This window comes from Channa argus, chromosome 12, assembly GCF_033026475.1.
Source record: "Channa argus isolate prfri chromosome 12, Channa argus male v1.0, whole genome shotgun sequence".
In the NCBI taxonomy this organism is placed as follows: Eukaryota; Metazoa; Chordata; class Actinopteri; order Anabantiformes; family Channidae; genus Channa; species Channa argus.
In genome coordinates this window covers 27,064,429-27,082,073 of record NC_090208.1, presented here as the reverse complement: position 1 = coordinate 27,082,073, position 17,645 = coordinate 27,064,429, and the positions used below count along the sequence as shown (strand labels likewise).

Genomic DNA, 17,645 nt, shown 5'->3' with positions numbered 1-17,645 from the left:
CTACTGAGTCCCAGATACACATTTCTCCTGATGGCCATCATATACCATTTTTTTTTTTAAATGTACATTGTCCTCAGTTCGTTTTGATGGTAAAGTTGTGAAGAAAATCTTAGAGCTCATCTCTGTGTTCTAACTTCTGATGATCGATTAGTTCGGTCTAGTCTACTCTATGTTTCCGGCTTCTATTAGCCGCCCTGTTGTTTGTATTGCTATTACAAAGCCATACTTAGAAGATGGACGTCTGTCGATTGACTGTCACTTTGTTTATGTTATTTTCCATAAGGAGATTTTAGACATTTTCATTAGCTTATCCTTAAACACACGGACCAGTAGCATCATTGTCATGCGTGGAAATCGTCTTGGTTAGTGGTTAGCTTATGTTAACGTTACGTGCGGTTAAGTTATTACGATGGAGTCACAATGTGAGTATATAATGTATTTTCCTGCTGCTCCAATAACGAGTCTCTCAGACCCGGCGCTGTATACAAGTCTTCCACGGCGAAAACACGTCTACCTCGGCGAAACCGTTGAGTTCCTGCTGGTCCTCCGAAGCTTGGTGGGGAGGAATGACAGTCCCAGTCTTTTGCCTTGGAAGGTCAAGGTGGGTTCACTGTCTGCTCTGGCGAGTGTGTGCGTGGCTGAAACCCGGCAACATAGTCCCACCGAGCATCAGCCAGATCTCCTGAGCAGCAGCAGCGAGGACGACGGGGAAGAGGAACCCACGGAAAAGGCGTGTGACAAAAGCGAAAGACGACCTCACAGCAGCCGGAGTTTCAGACAGTGTAACCTGATTCTTAGTCACAGGAGCCCGGCCAGGGATGGGCGACAGTGTGAGGGAAAGCCGGTGAAGGTAAGAGGAATACAACACAGCAGGTGTAGTTAAGATGAGGGGCCTTCATTTAGACTAAATGACTAAAACAACGGTTTATTAATGTATTGTGAACCCTTAGGTTTAGTGAACATTTACACCCACTATCAGCAGCCCCACACATTAAACTAGCCCACTTACACAGTGATATTTCCTGAGCTGACAAGAAACCAAACCACAGCCACATATACACTTCCTCTCTACAGTGACCTGCTGTTTGATTCTCTCTGAGACAAACACACGAAGTCTATCCTCTGCCTGTTGCAGTTTACAGTAATGTGCAAACGTTTTAGGTACCATCCTTTATGCCCCCTTTTCTCCATCATCAGGATGGAGCAAGCAGACACTATACGACATAAACTTTTGAAATTATTGTCTTTAGAGACATTAGGGAGTCTTGTATCAGGTGGTGGGATCAACCAAGAGCACTGATGCCGCCATGGCTTCATTCTGGCATTTCCACGAACAACCAGAAAAACTGAGACAGACACAATCTACTGAATTAACAGTGGCAACTTCTTCAAGATGCTGGAACATCTACCTGGCAAATACTCTATAAACTGTATATATGCTGTACTGAGGAGCAATTAGGGCTGTTTTCAAAGCATAGGTCACAACAAATAGTTATTTAGTTTAGTTTTTTCTAAACTAATACATCCCCATCGTCTGACTTAAAATTGCTTCTGTTGTCACTGTTGCTGTGCCCCCTCAACAGTCTATGGCAGGGTTCTTCTACCATGTTGCTGGCTCCCTCCCCATGTTTGAGTACCCTGCCTAAAGACTGAGAGGATCGGTTCGAACAAACCACGATCAAATCAATAACACTGACCTCTTACCATCTTCTAATTGTTATATCAGCTTCCAGTCATGTGACATATACTGCTGTCTCCTGTGTTTATATCAGTTACACGGTGCGATAGTGTTAGAAAGTTTTGTTTGCTCATTCCTGTGACTCATGTGATAAATACAGAAAACCAGATAATTCCAAGGGTACTTAAACTTATAAATAGCTTAAAACTAACTTTTACAAATGTTAAAAATAAACGCAAGTATGCTCTCTGGCATTTATTGTTATGCTGTGGACTGAAAAGTGTCACATTTTTGGAACAATTGGGCACTGGAAGGATTTGAAAGTATCCTATTTTAATTTCTCCATTGTTGATTGTGTTGATACACGGCCCAGAGTATAATAACCAACTACTCATTATTCTTGCACTTGAATACACAAATTCATGAGTGAATACTGAAGACACAGACATATGAACTGTAAAATGATACAGTTGTCATTTGCAAGATGTTCTTGGAATAAAATGCAAGTGCTGGATATGGATATGGTAATTTAATGCACGTTGTTTTTTTTCCGCTAGTTTGGTTTAGAGATTAGTTTGAATGTTTAAATGTCAAATGGAAATAAAAATAACCATTGGTATAGGAATGAGTAGTTCTTTTAGGAGCAGTCACAGACCCAGTACATTTTCTTCCAGGCCACAAGAAAATAGTGTACAGTGTAAAACGTATGACTCATTTCAGTCATTTCTCCAATAAAACTGACCAACACTCTAATGCCAGTTTGCCTGGGTAAGGAACTGCTTTTTTTGCTAGTCTTGACTTTATTAAGTAAAGTGCCTTGAGATGGCTTTGCTGTAAATTGGTGTTATATAAATAAAGTTAAGTTGAATTGAATTTGGAGAATTTAGTTAATTAACTGGTTTACTGCATTTTTTACATTTAAAATTTTACATGTGTCCTCCTGCAGTCTCCTCTGGTGTTGGATGACCAAGTGATCTTCTGCCTTACCGTCTCCTTGGACAAGCTGCCACCCAATACATTCAAAGCTAAGGTCAGACATATGTAGAAAATGGGTTGGACAAAATAACGATAAAGTAGTTCTTAAATGTGCACGACACATTGAAAAACACAGGTGAGTAGCATTATTCTTTAGGATTCAATTAACAGGATGGTTCCCTGCTGTAATGTGATAAATTAGACATATCTTTTGAGCAAACCTGTGGAATCTTAATGCACAACGGTCTAATTGTGTTTGTCTGCTTTTGCGGTGTCAGGTCATAGTGACTGTATGGAGGCAGGAGGAGGAGAAAGCAGAGGTGAAGGAACATGGCTACCGAACGCTTTTGCAGCTCAGAAGTCCAGTACACACATTCAGACAGGACCTGAGCACCTTCAAGGCACAAGGTACACACATTTTTTTCTCTCTCAACAGCAGACTTGAACTCAGCTGACCCAATGAATTCAAATTGTTTGGAATCTAAACCAAATAATACCATACAGTACAGATTCATTTGGAATGAATTGTAGATTAGATTTAATGTCATTAATATTGGCCTTTCTCTCTGGCTGCTGGTTTTAACGCTTGTTTCCATTTCCAGTCAGCACCACCCTCAAAGTTCTTCCACCTCCCAGTATCCAGTGTCAGCCGCTGACCATCTCAGGAAAACACCTGACTCTCATAAAAGGTTACCAACACTCATGTACTGTACATACACATCCAGATCTTTATCTCTATTTATGTAATGCTTTTCTACCTTTTAGCACTCAAAGTACTTTACACTGCTTCTTATTCACCCATTCACACTCACAATCACACACACACTCAAACACCAATGGGGGAGCTGCTATGCAGCTGGCCAACACTCACTGAGTTTGGGGTTCAGTGTTCAGACAAGGACACTTTGACATGTGACCGGAGGAGCCAGGGATTGAACAACAACTGTGAGATTGGTGGATGACTGCTCTACCGACTGTGGACGCAGTCCTACCGACGCAGGAAGTTAGAGCAGTCGTCCACCAATCTCACAGTTGTTGGTTCAATCCCCGGCTCCTCCGGTCACATTTCAAAGTGTCCTTGAGCAAGACACTGAACCCCAACTTAGTTGCTCCCGGTGAGTGTTGGCCAGCTGCATAGCAGCTCCCCCATCGGTGTATGTGTGTGTGATTGTGAGTGTGAATGGGTGAATAAGAAGCAGTGTAAAGTGCTTTGAGTTCCAATAGGTAGAAAAAGCGCTGTATAAGTGCAGATAATTTATCATTTACCATTTACCTCCTGCGCCACAGTCACCACATGGATTAACCATCTGTCAGCACATAAAGTGTTTAAAATCAGCTCCATTACCAACAGTGATTTTTTTTGAAAAATTAATTGCTATGCTTTTTTGTAATAATTACCATAATCAGTATTGTGTAAGTAAATATTTTTACTTTTGTACTTTAAGTGAAATGTAGATAATCTGCATAATACTGCTTGGAGTTGTGATGCTGACTCCTCCCTCGTTTCTTCTTAGTGTTGAACTGTAGCTCTCAGGACGACATCTGTGTTAGAGATGTGAAGATCCTTCCAAACTATAACTCCTCCTATCTACCCATGATGCCAGATGGCTCAGTTCTTATAGTGGACAATGTGTGGTAAGTCCATCTGCACTTTTGTTTACACATATATAGACATGTTACAGATTATAAGAACAATCTATATAAATGAGTGGATAAAAAAAAAATTATGCCCCTATTCCAAGTTTGGGGGGGGGGGGGGGGGGGGGGGTTATATATTGTTATATATAGGTTATATAATGTTCAATAATATGGAACACACTGCAAACTCCTATTATAGGCCAAGCACCTGCACAGTGACCGTGTTTCTTTCTCCACATTGCTGCCTATGCTTCACACACTGCTGATGAATATTTGGGTGCTAGATAAAGGACATTTTAAGTGTATGAGCTATGAAGGGTTTCCTCTGTTTTTGTTTATATTTTCATTGTAAGGTTAGTTAGATTAAGAAGATATGTATCAATGTACTGATGATGCCATTAATGTCATATAACTGCCTTTGAAGTTTACATTTGTTTAACCAGTTGTCGTAGAAAAAAATGTTATGAAAGGTTTGTTACAAGAGAGGTAGGAAGTTCAATTCAATTCAACTTTATTTATATAGCGCCAATTCACAACAAAGTCATCTCAAGGCACTTTACTGAATAAAGTCAAGATCATAAAGATATATAAAGAGAACCCAACAATTCCCCCTGGAGCAAGCCATAAGCAACATTGGAGAGGAAAAACTCCCTTTAACGGAAGAAACCTCCAGGAGAATCAGGCTCAGGGTGGACGGCCATCTGCTTTGAGCAGTTGGGATGAGTGGAAAGTGGAGAGAGAAAAGAAAAGAGCAACAAAAAGCAACAACAAAACATCGGGCAGGTTGGTAGGACCAGTAGCTGTGCACTTGAACAGCTCCAAAGCCGGGGACACCTACAGAAAGGGACAGAGAGAGGGGGACAGAGAAGGACAAAGACAACTACGGGAGAGAAGACACAGAGTTAATGACATACAGTGGTGACAATGGGGTGAGAGGAGAGATGGTCAAGAGGAGGAAAGGAGCTCAGTGCATCGGGGGGTGGGTCCCCCAGCAGTCTAAGCCTATGGCAGCATAACTATAACTAACTATATGCTTTATTTAAAAGGAAGGTTTTAAGCCTAGACTTAAAAGTAGAGAGGGTGTCTGCTTCCCGAATCTGAACCCGGAGCTGGTTCCACAGGAGAGGAGCTTGATAACTAAAGGCTCTGCCTCCCCTTCTACCTTTGGAAATTCTGGGAGGTACAAGAAGGCCTGTATTCTGAGAGCGAAGTGGTCTACTGGGATCACATGGTGCTATGAGGTCTTCTATATATGATGGAGCCTGAACATTCAGAGCTTTATATGTCAGAAGCAGGGTTTTAAATTCTATTCTAGATTTGATGGGAAGCCAATGGAGAGAAGCTAGTGAAGGTGAAATATGATCTCTCTTGCTAGTTCCAGTCAGCACTCTTGCTGCAGCATTTTGGATTAATTGCAGGCTCTTCAGGGAGTTACTGGGGCATCCTGAAAGAAGCGAAGTAGTTCAGCTCTGGCTATGGAAAGAACAGACACAGCTATCGGGGCTACAAGATACATATTAGAGATTTAAGGTCAGCTATTAGGGCTGACAGAAAGACTGAACTACAAGGTAGTGGGGAACGCAACAAGACAGAAGTGAAAGGTTCAGTGTGTAGCTGTGGAGGCACACGGTTTCTTACCTTGTTCGGTGGAATTGATTTGTGAACGTGTTTGTGAAATTATTATTTGTAAATGTGTACTGTAGAATTACTCTATTATCGGCTAATTTGGGAAACGTGGAATTCAATAAATGTTCGGTGTTCGTCATACATTGATGTCTGGAGTGGAAAATTGTTGTAGGGTTTTTTCTTTAAGGTCCCTCACATTTTCTTTTAGTCATATGGATGTTGTGATGAATTTGGAAATATCTCAGCCTAACATCTGTTCATTCACCCAATCAAAGAGGCACATACTGTAGCTCAGTCCGTATTTTACTGTAACAAACGCACCCTTGTTTCCACTCCCCACTACAGCCACCAATCAGCTGAGGTCACCATGGCTTCATTCTGTCGAATAGACGGTGAGTCATCACGTTTACCTAGCACGCTCAGTGCTCTGGAGGAACAGAACTTCCTGTTCAGGCTGAATTTACAAAACAAAGCAGAGGACGACTCCAGTGAGGTGAGCAGACAAGAAAAATACTTTTAACAGTATTTATGTCACTGAGTTCAACGTCTCTCACATCCTGCAACAACTTTCAGAAAACCACTTCGATCATAGTTGTGAACACAAGTGAGCCTGGTCACTCAATGGATAGAGCATCAAGCTGATGCAGAAGTTTGTACGATCAAATCCTAGCTTATGCACCAGGTGTGTCTTTGAGCCTCCTCGAGTGATGCCCACTGCTCCCCCTAGAGGAATTGGTTCGATCCAGTGAAATAATTTCATTGTAACGTGTATATGTGGTCAATGATGTCAACAAAACTTCTATTCTGTTTTACATTTGTAGGGTTTGGAGATCCCACTGGTGGCTGTGCTACAGTGGCACGTTGGAAAACTTCCTTTCACAAAGTAACTATTCGGATTTATTTCAGATTGCTCTGCAAACAATGTGGTAGAATAATTATTTGTACAATTAAATCTCCAATATAATAGTGAGTTTAGCAATTGCAGATTTTAGCAAAAATCTAACACCAGTTGTGACTGATCTGTGATGGACAGACGTTTTCCACAAAAGACATTTTGAGGAGCTGCATTTTCTTTAGGATAACAGCTTCCTGCTGTCATTTGGTTTACAGTACAAACTCAATGTTCTGAAGTGAGCTGTCATTAAAACAAAAGTCCCAATCTCACCTGGGCTTTCCTCACCCTGAAAAGTCAAATGTCTGCTGTGGAGAAGCTCTCTAAATTCAAATGTAAGTACTCGTTTTCTTTATCTCCAGATACATCTCTAGTTGTTACTTGCTGCCTAGCATCCGCTTGGATCGTCCTCAGTTGGTGATGACAGCTTCCTGTCCCCGTGCTGTCAGGCCTCTGGAACACTTCTTGGTAAAATACACACTGCTGAACAACATGCAGGACTTCCTGTCTGTCCGTCTGATCTGGAATCCTGAAGGTGAATAAGTGACTTTACTATTACACAACTTAACATCTTTACCATCTTCCAGCTAAACAACTTTCCAGTTAGCAGGGAAATTCAATGACCAATTTATTAGAGGCCAAACAAGAAGGTAGAAGAATCAACAAAGTACAAGTGATTGGAATTTGTGTGCTGGCACAGTATTAGTGTTTAAAAGAGCAAGTGGCTGCATGACACCACGTATTGATGGAAATATAGCTGTGAAAATGCAAAACTTCTTTGAGTCCTCCGGTGTTTCTGTTAGTGGCTACACAAATGTCCTTGTGTGAACAGGACATTAGCATTGCACATTGTAATATTTTGTAATATATTTGGAAATGGAAAGGGAAATGTTATCCTGCTGAAAACTGTTTTATTCTTAGTTATGCAAATAAACAGCAGAAATAACAAATGCGCAACAAACGCACACTTGCATGAATGCACATCTAATGCCACCTTTGATGGATGATGCCATGTTGCATTGTAAAAGTTAAGTTGTAAGTTTAATCGGATCCTCCTGTGGTGTTGGTGCCTCTCTGTGTTTAACACACTTCCTGTGTCACATTACTGCTAACTTCTTTCCTTTATCTCTGCTTGTTAAATCCCGTTCCCCTGCCACCTGGTCCTACCTCCATCCATCCGTGCACTAATTCCTCAGCTTACAGAGGAGGTGAGCGGAATCCTGGGGTGGGGACAGTGGTGTGCCAGTCTCCCTTCAACAACCTGGGACAGTGTAGCAAGGGCTCCACCCTGTCTTTCAGCGTGGCCTTCCAGATCCTCAGCACGGGACTTTTTGAGGTACCAAAAGATATAATGTGTCTGGCTATGACGTCTCTTTATATACAGTATAGTGCAAGTGTTCCTTTCGCAAAAGCCTGGTACAACTCTGACTAACCGATTTACTGGCCAACTTTCTCACTTATTGACTAATCAACTTACTCACTGACTGACATACTGATTGAATTAGTGACTCATTTACCCTTCAACAGACTGACTGATTGACTTACCTTCCCAATCAGGCAGCAGCTAAACGTGTCAGGTTCCCATTGGAAAGACCACCCTGGTCCCTTTTCCCAAAAGTTGCAACTATAATTTTACTAAGTTGGATCTAATATCATTCACATTAACATATGTTTAAAATAAAAACATTGAAACTACTGCTTTTGAAATATTTTTCAAGAGCAAAAATAAAATTATATTGAAAAGTGAAATGTAGCTCAAACCACATAGACTGTTCTGTCTATAGCTATTTTGGTTTAACAGCATATATGGTTTAAACTTTGAAGGTTAAGCCTGACCAACCATAGACAGAGACCACAGAGAAACATCACTCCCAGCAGCAGCAGCCTTGTAAAGATCAGAGGACCAGCTCTAACTCATTGACTGATTGATCGGTCTGCTGATTATTCAGGCCAATCTTTGGCATTTTTAAATAATCAGCATCAGCCGATTACTGCACTCAAAGACAAATCTGCAGCCTACACTGCCACCATTTAACTTTGCTATTTCATACCTGAATGAAAATTAGAGGATGCTGATGTTTGAAATTATTTGAGCATTTGAGTTGCATTTTATTGAAACTGGTGAGCGAGATTAGTGGACCTGAATGTACAGTACAGTCAAGTGCAAAGGTTTGTACCCCTGTATTTTGGGTGGTGGAGTTGCATCGAATTAATGGGGGATTCTAATGTTCTGGGTACTAATACATTTTAAATAGGGGCCCACCCTTCTGGCCCCCGACCCTGCAGGTGAGACTTAATTAACTTTAATTTAAGACTGTACATTACTATAAGCACAATGGAAGTGACTAAATAGCTTATTTATAACAATCTCTCATCCATCTTTTCGCGTTAATCACAGTAAGCTTGTCGGCTGATCATTAATTATTATGAACACAAGCAAAAGCTAACTATAGGTAGGATGCTGTACACTGACCATTAAGCTGAATTTAGTACAAACTTAAAGCTGAGCAGGTTTTGGTGGACTTTATGATTAGGACCTGGTAGTGGCTGATTTCTATATTCAATCTTTTTAAACTTCACCCAGTAATTAATGTCAGGGTTATTTTTAATGCAGATGTTATGTTTCATTAAATTGAAACTGTTTTAGAGGAATTGATTCAACAAATGTATGATTATTGTGGAAGATGCTTCATTAATACGGAGGTAAAATGAATAATAGAAAGCCGAACAAAACACAACTCAACATTAACAAACACTACAGCCTCCAATATGTGCTGACAGTTGAGTCAGCACATATTGATCCTCATGGAGGCAGAATTTATCAGTGTGGATTAGTTTCAGCTATGTGTACCCATCTGTGTGTATGTGTGCATCTGATGATTTAGAAATACAGTAAAGTAGTTTTATCAGATATTATTCTTGCTGCATTACACATAATATTTTTCAATATAAATTCATTATTATCTGGTTCTGTATTTGTTTCATTTTCTAAATGCCATATTTTTTTCAGTTATTGTTATTTAAAATCATTTAAGAAAGCAATATCCGTTCAAGAAAACTTTAGCTATTGAAAAACCTATAGTGGTGAACACTAGAATTAAAATCTGCCATTAATCTAAAATTCCAAACTCTGCAGACTTGTGCGCATTAATATATTTATTACACTGAAACTGCTGCTCAGATCATGAATCTGTTATTAATGCTTTTAGTTAAACACACATTTGATGTAAAACCACTGATCATATTGTTAATGCTTGACCATAAAGTGTCCTGAAATATAAATAATAAACGGTCATGTCTTTTAAAGTCTATGAAATAGGAGGCTTTGCCAGACTAAAACAAATTGAGCCTATTGTATATTTGTTGACGAAGATTAGTGTTGAAAATTGACTCTTCGTGAACCACAGATTGTTTTTCACACCACATTGATCCTTGACTAAACTGACTAAAATTAAAACAGAAACTAAAATAATGTCACATTTATGTCACCACATGTGGAACATGGCTCTCACTCTTTCACAGTTGTGGGGATGTTTGAATGAAGCCACGAGGAACATTAACATGAACAATATCCGAATGACAGAAAGATCCAAGTTTAGCAGGCTGCTGAAGTCAGGTTTGAGCCTTCATCACGTCTCTGCTATCACTTCTGCATGGTGCTCTCATGTTATTAATGTCAATGGACTTTATCACATGAAAACTTTTTAAAAAACCCATAGATTCACTATGTGAAGGTATTGTCAAGAGGAAGTGGAGGACCCCCCCCCCAAAACATTTCACAATATTCAAATTTCTCGAGATGCAGTTTCTCTCAATAGGTTCTGACCTATCTGTTCTATTGACTTACCAGCCTACTCACCTACTGATTGACTAATTCATTGACTGGCTTACTAATGTTATGACGTAATGACCTACAGTATTTACTTATTGACTGACTTTTTCACGGCCCCATTAATATAGTTTCTCCACCCGTGGGGACAGTCATAAATTAAGGAAGTACTGTACAATTCAGATCAAATTCATTCAGCTGTAACTAGAAATGCAGCTTAGACTCAGCTATGCTCACCACCATTGTGCATCAGGACCCAGTTAGAAGTATAGACTTTGTGTGACTTTCAGCTCTTCAACACTTTATGTTGTCCCTTTTTTGAAAAGTAAATTAAAAAATGCTAAAATGTTTGTAAATGCTCCTTTAACATTTTGTTCTTAATCTAACCTTTCTAAGTCATATTAACGTACAGATAATATTTGTAAAGAACTTGTAAAGGTGGTACATTTATCTTGACTTCCACCGATGTTTTCTAACAGACATGAGTTAACTGCCCATTTATTCCACGCTGGTTCACATTAGTTATTGTTATGACTAAACTGTTTTTGTTAATTGTGGTTGAATAGTCTGTATGGACACTGGTACATACTGTGATACATGAAATTGTCTGTCCATCCTGTCCATTTCTGTCCTGGCTGCTCCATGATCATACTGTAGCTGAGCCAGCACATGAAGCTGAAGCTCCAGTTTACAGCCTCTGTATCCACTCCTTCAGTGGAGCCTCAGTCGCCGCTAAGGACGTCCCCTTCATCAACCAGCCCTGCAGTGAGGGAGCTGGTGGACAGACACAACCTGGGCCGTTCTCAGAGCTTCTCCCACCAGCAGCCACCCAGGTCACACCACGTTAGGTACATCTCTTTGTGTTTCTAGTGGGGATTTTCTCAAAAAACAAACCAGATGTCACCATTGTCATCTTAAATAATCTTCTGGAGTAGCACAAATCAAATACTTTGAAAGCCGTATACAATTGTTGTAGGTAGACCAGTAGCTTCAGTGGAGCTTCACCTGTCATAAGAATATGTCACTAACCTTAAGATTGATATTAAGCACAGTTGTTTGGTTTTAAAATGTTATGTCCGATTTAATCAGATGTAGTTGTATAAATTCATCTTACTAAAGTCTTTGCAAACTATCAGTTTATTTACATGCACTCTAACTCTGTTATAGTTGGGATTCCAAAATTTTTAACTGTTAAGTAAATAAGAAACCTGATTTCCCCAGGTAGAATTCTCCTGGAGAACACTGCAATGTATATGTGTAACCAGGTTCGTAAATCAGCTTTTTGCAAGAGTGCATGTGCATGACAAAAGTCAGTGACGTGGCTAAATGAAAGGTGAGATCATAGCAGTGATGCTACGCAAGTCCAACCAAACTAAAAGCGATTGCTTGTAGATGAAAAAAAAAAAAGTCACTTATCAGAGCTTATATTTAAAATGTAGGAATTTAAGCCAGTTTGTACAGTGAATAGGTGCTCTGTTGTTTCTGCCTGCATGTCTTTGTCTCACTGTGCCATCAGCCTGCTCTGACACACACACACACACACACACACACACACACACACACACACACACACAGCAAAAAACAAAACAAGAAGCACCAACATCATTTCATCATACAGTTAAAATCTGAGACCTGCAGAGTTAGAGAAGAACTCAGCTTGCTTGTCCGCTGCATGTATACACAGGTTACCAGTAACCAGATGTGTAAAGTGCACATAAACTCATTCCCCGACATAACAGCAACCTGGTTACTTAACTGCTTGTGAATGAAGTTATTATGCAGGGTGACATATCACATGTATATCATCATGTCCATAAAATGGTGTCTCTGCTGGCTCCAGGTCAGGCAGCGTGATGGACTATCGGGCCATCACGCCCTCTGTAGGATCTCCACTGGCCAGAGCCTCCTTTGTGCCCCCTGACCACAGCCTCATTTCACTGGATAAAATTGCCAAGAGGGAGTGTAAGGTGTTAGTGCTGGAAGCAGCTCATGAGGCCCACATCAGGTAGGGAAACTGCTTTTCCTTTATGTCTGATGAGCTCTGCATCATTACATTTCCATTCACTCATTCATTTTGATTTAACTCTAAAATGATCAGATACACATGGTCAGGAGTGATGTTTTTCTAGCAGCAGGTTCAACTGTTGTTTCAAAGAATCGAGGAGATAGGAGTTTAAACTTGGGAAAATGTTTCATGCCTGTGGAAACTCTGTCAAACCCCATCGTGGGGTCTCAAACAAGCTATCTGATGGCAGTTTTAGAGCTGTAACTTCTGAGACAATAACACCTTGAATAATCTTGAATGCCAAACCTACAGGTGCTATTAGTAACACTCTCTTTAAAAAAAAAAAGAGGTTTCATGCAATGTAAGAATCTGATGTATATTGTGCTGGAATTGTTTACATGTATTAAAATAGAGGCCGTGGATGCGTAGTTGCTGTGTAGAATGAATAAATAATTAAAATGCATCATTATCATCTGAAAACCTTGTCCAATATAGACAAATGATCACAGGCCAGTTTAGCACCTCGGAATGTTTTCAGAATAGCTACATATGGTAATATTGTAAAGCAATAATCAGTATTTCCAGGAAGTTGTCATGTTCTGATTGCAACAATCTCCTGTGAGTTCTGCATGACCTTGCAATTTAAAAGATCATAAAATCATTGCAACATGCATCACAAAAAGGGTTTGAAAAGCTGATCTACAATCAGACAATCTCAAGAACATCCTCACAACTGGGGGACCTGCACACTCCTGCACAGGTTTGGCCATGTACCTGCGCCTTGCATTGCTCCGAATTAGGTTGGGGTGCGAAGTTTGTAGGACCAAATGTCAGCCCACGCACCATGTGTGTCCTTCAGCAAGACATTTAAAACTGCTACCCGTGTGCCAACGGCTCCCCCCAGAGGGTTGGGTTAAATGCAGACGTTAATTTCCATTGTAACATGTAAATGTGCTCCTTAATGAGAAAGATTAATGATGACCTCACAGATGTGCAGGTTAACCATGCTAGACACATTTATACCCCTACACCTCCATCACATTTCCTTGCTTTTAAACTGTCTACTGATAATAAGTCTATTAGAAAGGAGGACGTGGCATCCATGATTATCCAACAAACTTGACTGACTTAGACCACGGGACAGGTGTCTACTTCACTTTAGTCCCTTTTAAATCAGCTCAGACTCATAGCAGGCAGCTGAACGTCTGGATCCTGTTTGTATCTGGTTGTTTCTATAAACGGTAGATTGTTACATATGTTGATGGAAAGACAAACTCTTTACTGGTTTAAAATTGTTAAACAATTTCTCTACAAAGTGATGAACCTCTCGCTAACTTTATGTCTGAATGACTTAGCCTCTGTTGGATGCTCTTTTTATACCCAATCATAATAGTAACCATGGTGTGATGCACTACCCACATTATAAAGACTCAAAGATAACTGGACAATTGATGAAAAGCAGTTTAATGGACTGACGTGGCCTGTTCATAGATTAGATCAATTTGAATTTGGTAGTTATTCACATGAACACTCAATCTATGGTCCAAAAAGATGTCTATGCAAGTAAAGAAGCAGGTCGTCATTAGGCTTAACAAAACAAGATAAACCATGACAGACATAGCGCAGACTTTAGGAAAAAGGCCAAATCCACGGTTTGCTTCATTTCTAATAAAAAATAATACACTGGCAAACTCAGCAACACCAAAAGTCCTGAAAGACCATGGAAGACAAATAAAGTCAATGATTAGAACACGTCTAGCCAAGTCAGGAGCGTCCTTGAGGAAGTAGGTGTGTCATTATCAAATGCAAGTATTAAAAAAAGTTTTGTATTTAAATAATTACTAATATAATAAAATAACTAATTACAAATATAAGCTTTGCTATATTTGCTATAACCTTTACGATTCTGAAAAAGAGGAGTATGATGAAAGTGGAATCTCTGAAATGTTAATCTAATACTTTTGTTAAACCCACAAGCTGAAGCTGAAAGTGTTTCACACAAATGACATCCGAGCATCAACCCAGCTCATTGTGAAACAGGGCTGTAATCCAGTCAAAGCATGTTAAGCTCATTGTCCCTCTTTCTCTGCTGTCAGATGACCTTCTCTGTCCAGCCACCACCACCTCATCCTCCACCTAAACCTTCATGCTGCAGTCAGCAGGACCTGCGTGAAGTGATCGGGAGAGAAAGCGGAGGTAGGACAATGCTGCAGGACAGACATGATGACAGAAAGCGACAGTTTCTTATTTGACTGGTTTTATCATTTGACTGGATGAGTTCTGTCCACACCTTTATGTAAAATGTACAGTTTTCCTTAACGTTTTTGTTAATTTACATAAAGTCATCATTATATTTTACTAGTTGTTTTTTATTGTCTTCCTATGCATGGGTGATATTTTTGATATTTCTAGTTATTGTAGTGTTTTTACAGGAATCTTAGGGCTTCATTGAACATTTTGGTTTATTGGTGGCTCCTGTTTCCATGTGGGACTGAATATCCCGCCTGCTTGTATCAGGGCAGGAGCACATGTTGAGTTGGACAAATCTGGCAGTTCTTGATTTGTTTTGGTCAAGTTTAAGAGTTCGGTCTTCTGCTATTAAGCCCACAGTCAGAACACTGGAAGCCCATTAGGAGCTGAAAACCGGTTTAATCATGACATACATGGTTCAGCTAGAGTGGAACTACAGCAGAGGGTAACATTAGCCCAAAGTCCGGTGGCTTATGGCCGTGAGAATCCAGCTGCTGTCTACAAATACTCCCAACAAAAACTACCACCTATATTCACCAAACAAACCCTTCAGACAGTTTTAGGTTTCGCTGACTATCCTCTGCCTCCAGTTTTTGTACTAAACTAATCGAATCAGAATCTGAAATTCTGGGTTTGTTTTGTAGAAAAGGCACTAAATACAAACAGTTCCCAAAACAAAAATATAGATTAAGATTAAATAAATTGGAAGAACAGCTGCTCTGTATTGTTCGAGGGAACTTTACATCTCGTTTTGCTTTTTGATTTGATTTTTATTTTGTGATTTTTATGTCCTATGTTGAACATAAGAATCCTGTACCAAGAAGCTGAGCCCACCTGACATTTGTGAAAAGGGTTATGAAAATGATTTTTAAAAACTGAACTAAAAAAATTGTTGGTTTACAAATTAGTTTATACCTAGTTTGACATTCACTAGGAAAAAAATAAAAAATAAACCGGCTTCTGTACAGTCTCAGTCATAACACTGGCTGATGTCTTATGCTTATTTATTTTTAATGTTGGATTCTTACTTATGCGGGTATAAGCACTAACATACACTCTGTTTTCAGTGTAGTCTCCTCATTTTATTAACACAGCTGGGTACCAAGTGGTAACTGAAGCAAAAATAGCCATTATGCATAGAGTGACTCATGTGTCTGCAGTGGAAGCAGGGTAGAGGCATCTGCTTTCTGTGACCTCTCTATAAGCTTTTCGCCGGTCACCATATCTTAAGGAATGCGATTGCTTATAACACCATAGGACCTGAGGCAGTGTGTAGACAGGAGATTCACTTTTTACACTTAAAACAAAGTGTTGCTGAGGTGCCTTCACCAAACCTGATGTCTAATAATAAAACCTTGAGTGTTTCTCTTACAGCAAATGTGTATCTGTAAAAAAAAAAAAAAAAAACAACCTTTCAGTTTCATTAAACCTTTAAATAACTGACTGATAACATAACTGGAAATCACTGAACACTAACATTATCACTTGCAGTATTTATTAGTCCCATTTTTATTTTTATTTTTCGTCCTTTCGGCTTATCCCGTGACTTCAGTGTCGCCACAGCAGATCATTGTCCGCATGTTGATTTGGCACAGTTTTTACGCCGGATGCTCTTCCTGACGCAGCCGTCCCCAATTTCTACCGGGCCTGGACCAGCACTGCACAGTCCCATAATGGCCTGAAAAAACATATTTTTGGTACCAGGACACATAATCATTTATAGATCTCAAGATCTGTTTTGTGAGGAAATGTGTAGAGTATTTAATATTTACAATAAAGGCTTGAACACACCAAGTACCTTAGGGAATAAAGTCTCTGGGGGCATATTTATGCATATTCCTATATCTTTACCAATGGAAAAAACTGAGATTGCGTCTCTGTGACCATAAACGTCCACAGCAGACTACTACTGTGACATGTCACGTTGATACCTTGTCATGTTGGTGAAGGGGAATTTTGAGCTCCTCCATGCTGCTACTCTCACTGTGTGTTTTGCTATCAGGACTTGAACATCAAAGCCGTAGACGGTGTGAAAGTGTTTAACTACTTGTGTCAGTTATACACAACTGACGCAACTCGGGATTGTAACACTGGGATTATAACAGCTGTGAATATTGAACTCTTTGAATTTACCTAAATACTGTCAGGGTCAGTGGTTCGGTCCCCAGTCCTGGTTATATGCAAGACCCAGAACCCCCAACAGCCCATTCCCCTCCCCAGCTGTGCAGTGCCGGTCCAACCCCAGTAGAAATTGTGAAGGGTTGTGTCAGGAAGGGCATCCGGCGTAAAAACTGTACCAAATCAACATGTGGACAATGATCTACCATGGCGACACTGAAGTCACAGGATAAACTGAAAGGACAAAAAAAAACTATTAAGCCTTTTGTCTTAACTTAAGACAAAGCTGTTTTGAAGACAATCTAAATGTGCCTTCTAATTTTATTCCTTAGTATTAAACCTCATCCCCAATGGCTCACGTGTAGAGTCACTTCCAATGTGTGTGAGGAAGATTATTTTTTCACATTTCGGTGTAACGTTTATTTTGGGACGTCCCGTTTTCTGCTTACTGTGATGACAAATAAAGTATTGCTGAATAATAAGTTGGTCTGTTTGACAATTTGTTGGTTCTAAATTATTAGCTACACTACACACAAGACGAACCCCAACTGTGTGAACCACTGTCACCTTCCACAGGGTCTACCACCTTATTTTACTGTGATATTTACAGTGCATTTTTTATATTTAATAAAGT

General features: G+C 39.8%; 1 protein-coding gene across 6 annotated transcripts; it reads left to right on the top strand.

Annotated features, from left to right (window-relative positions):
• Positions 1 to 174: 174 nt before the first annotated feature.
• Positions 175 to 15,001, top strand: trappc14 (trafficking protein particle complex subunit 14). Of its 6 annotated transcripts, none has more exons than XM_067524445.1 (12): positions 177 to 850; positions 2,625 to 2,708; positions 2,932 to 3,061; positions 3,256 to 3,342; positions 4,168 to 4,288; positions 6,263 to 6,410; positions 6,739 to 6,800; positions 7,172 to 7,344; positions 8,006 to 8,145; positions 11,296 to 11,486; positions 11,860 to 11,903; positions 12,479 to 12,573. In XM_067524445.1, the coding sequence occupies exons 1-11, from the start codon at positions 410 to 412 to the stop codon at positions 11,861 to 11,863; spliced, it is 1,581 nt and encodes a 526-aa protein (XP_067380546.1). In that variant the 5' UTR covers positions 177 to 409; the 3' UTR covers positions 11,864 to 11,903; positions 12,479 to 12,573. The 6 variants fall into 6 exon arrangements, 3 of the variants coding, with proteins under 3 accessions (XP_067380546.1, XP_067380547.1, XP_067380545.1); XM_067524444.1 differs by lacking the exon at positions 11,860 to 11,903 and adding an exon at positions 14,740 to 15,001 and having other exon boundaries at positions 180 to 850; positions 12,479 to 12,643; XR_010915773.1 differs by lacking the exons at positions 11,860 to 11,903; positions 12,479 to 12,573 and adding an exon at positions 14,740 to 15,001 and having other exon boundaries at positions 175 to 850; positions 11,354 to 11,486.
• The last annotated feature ends 2,644 nt before the right edge of the window (positions 15,002 to 17,645 follow it).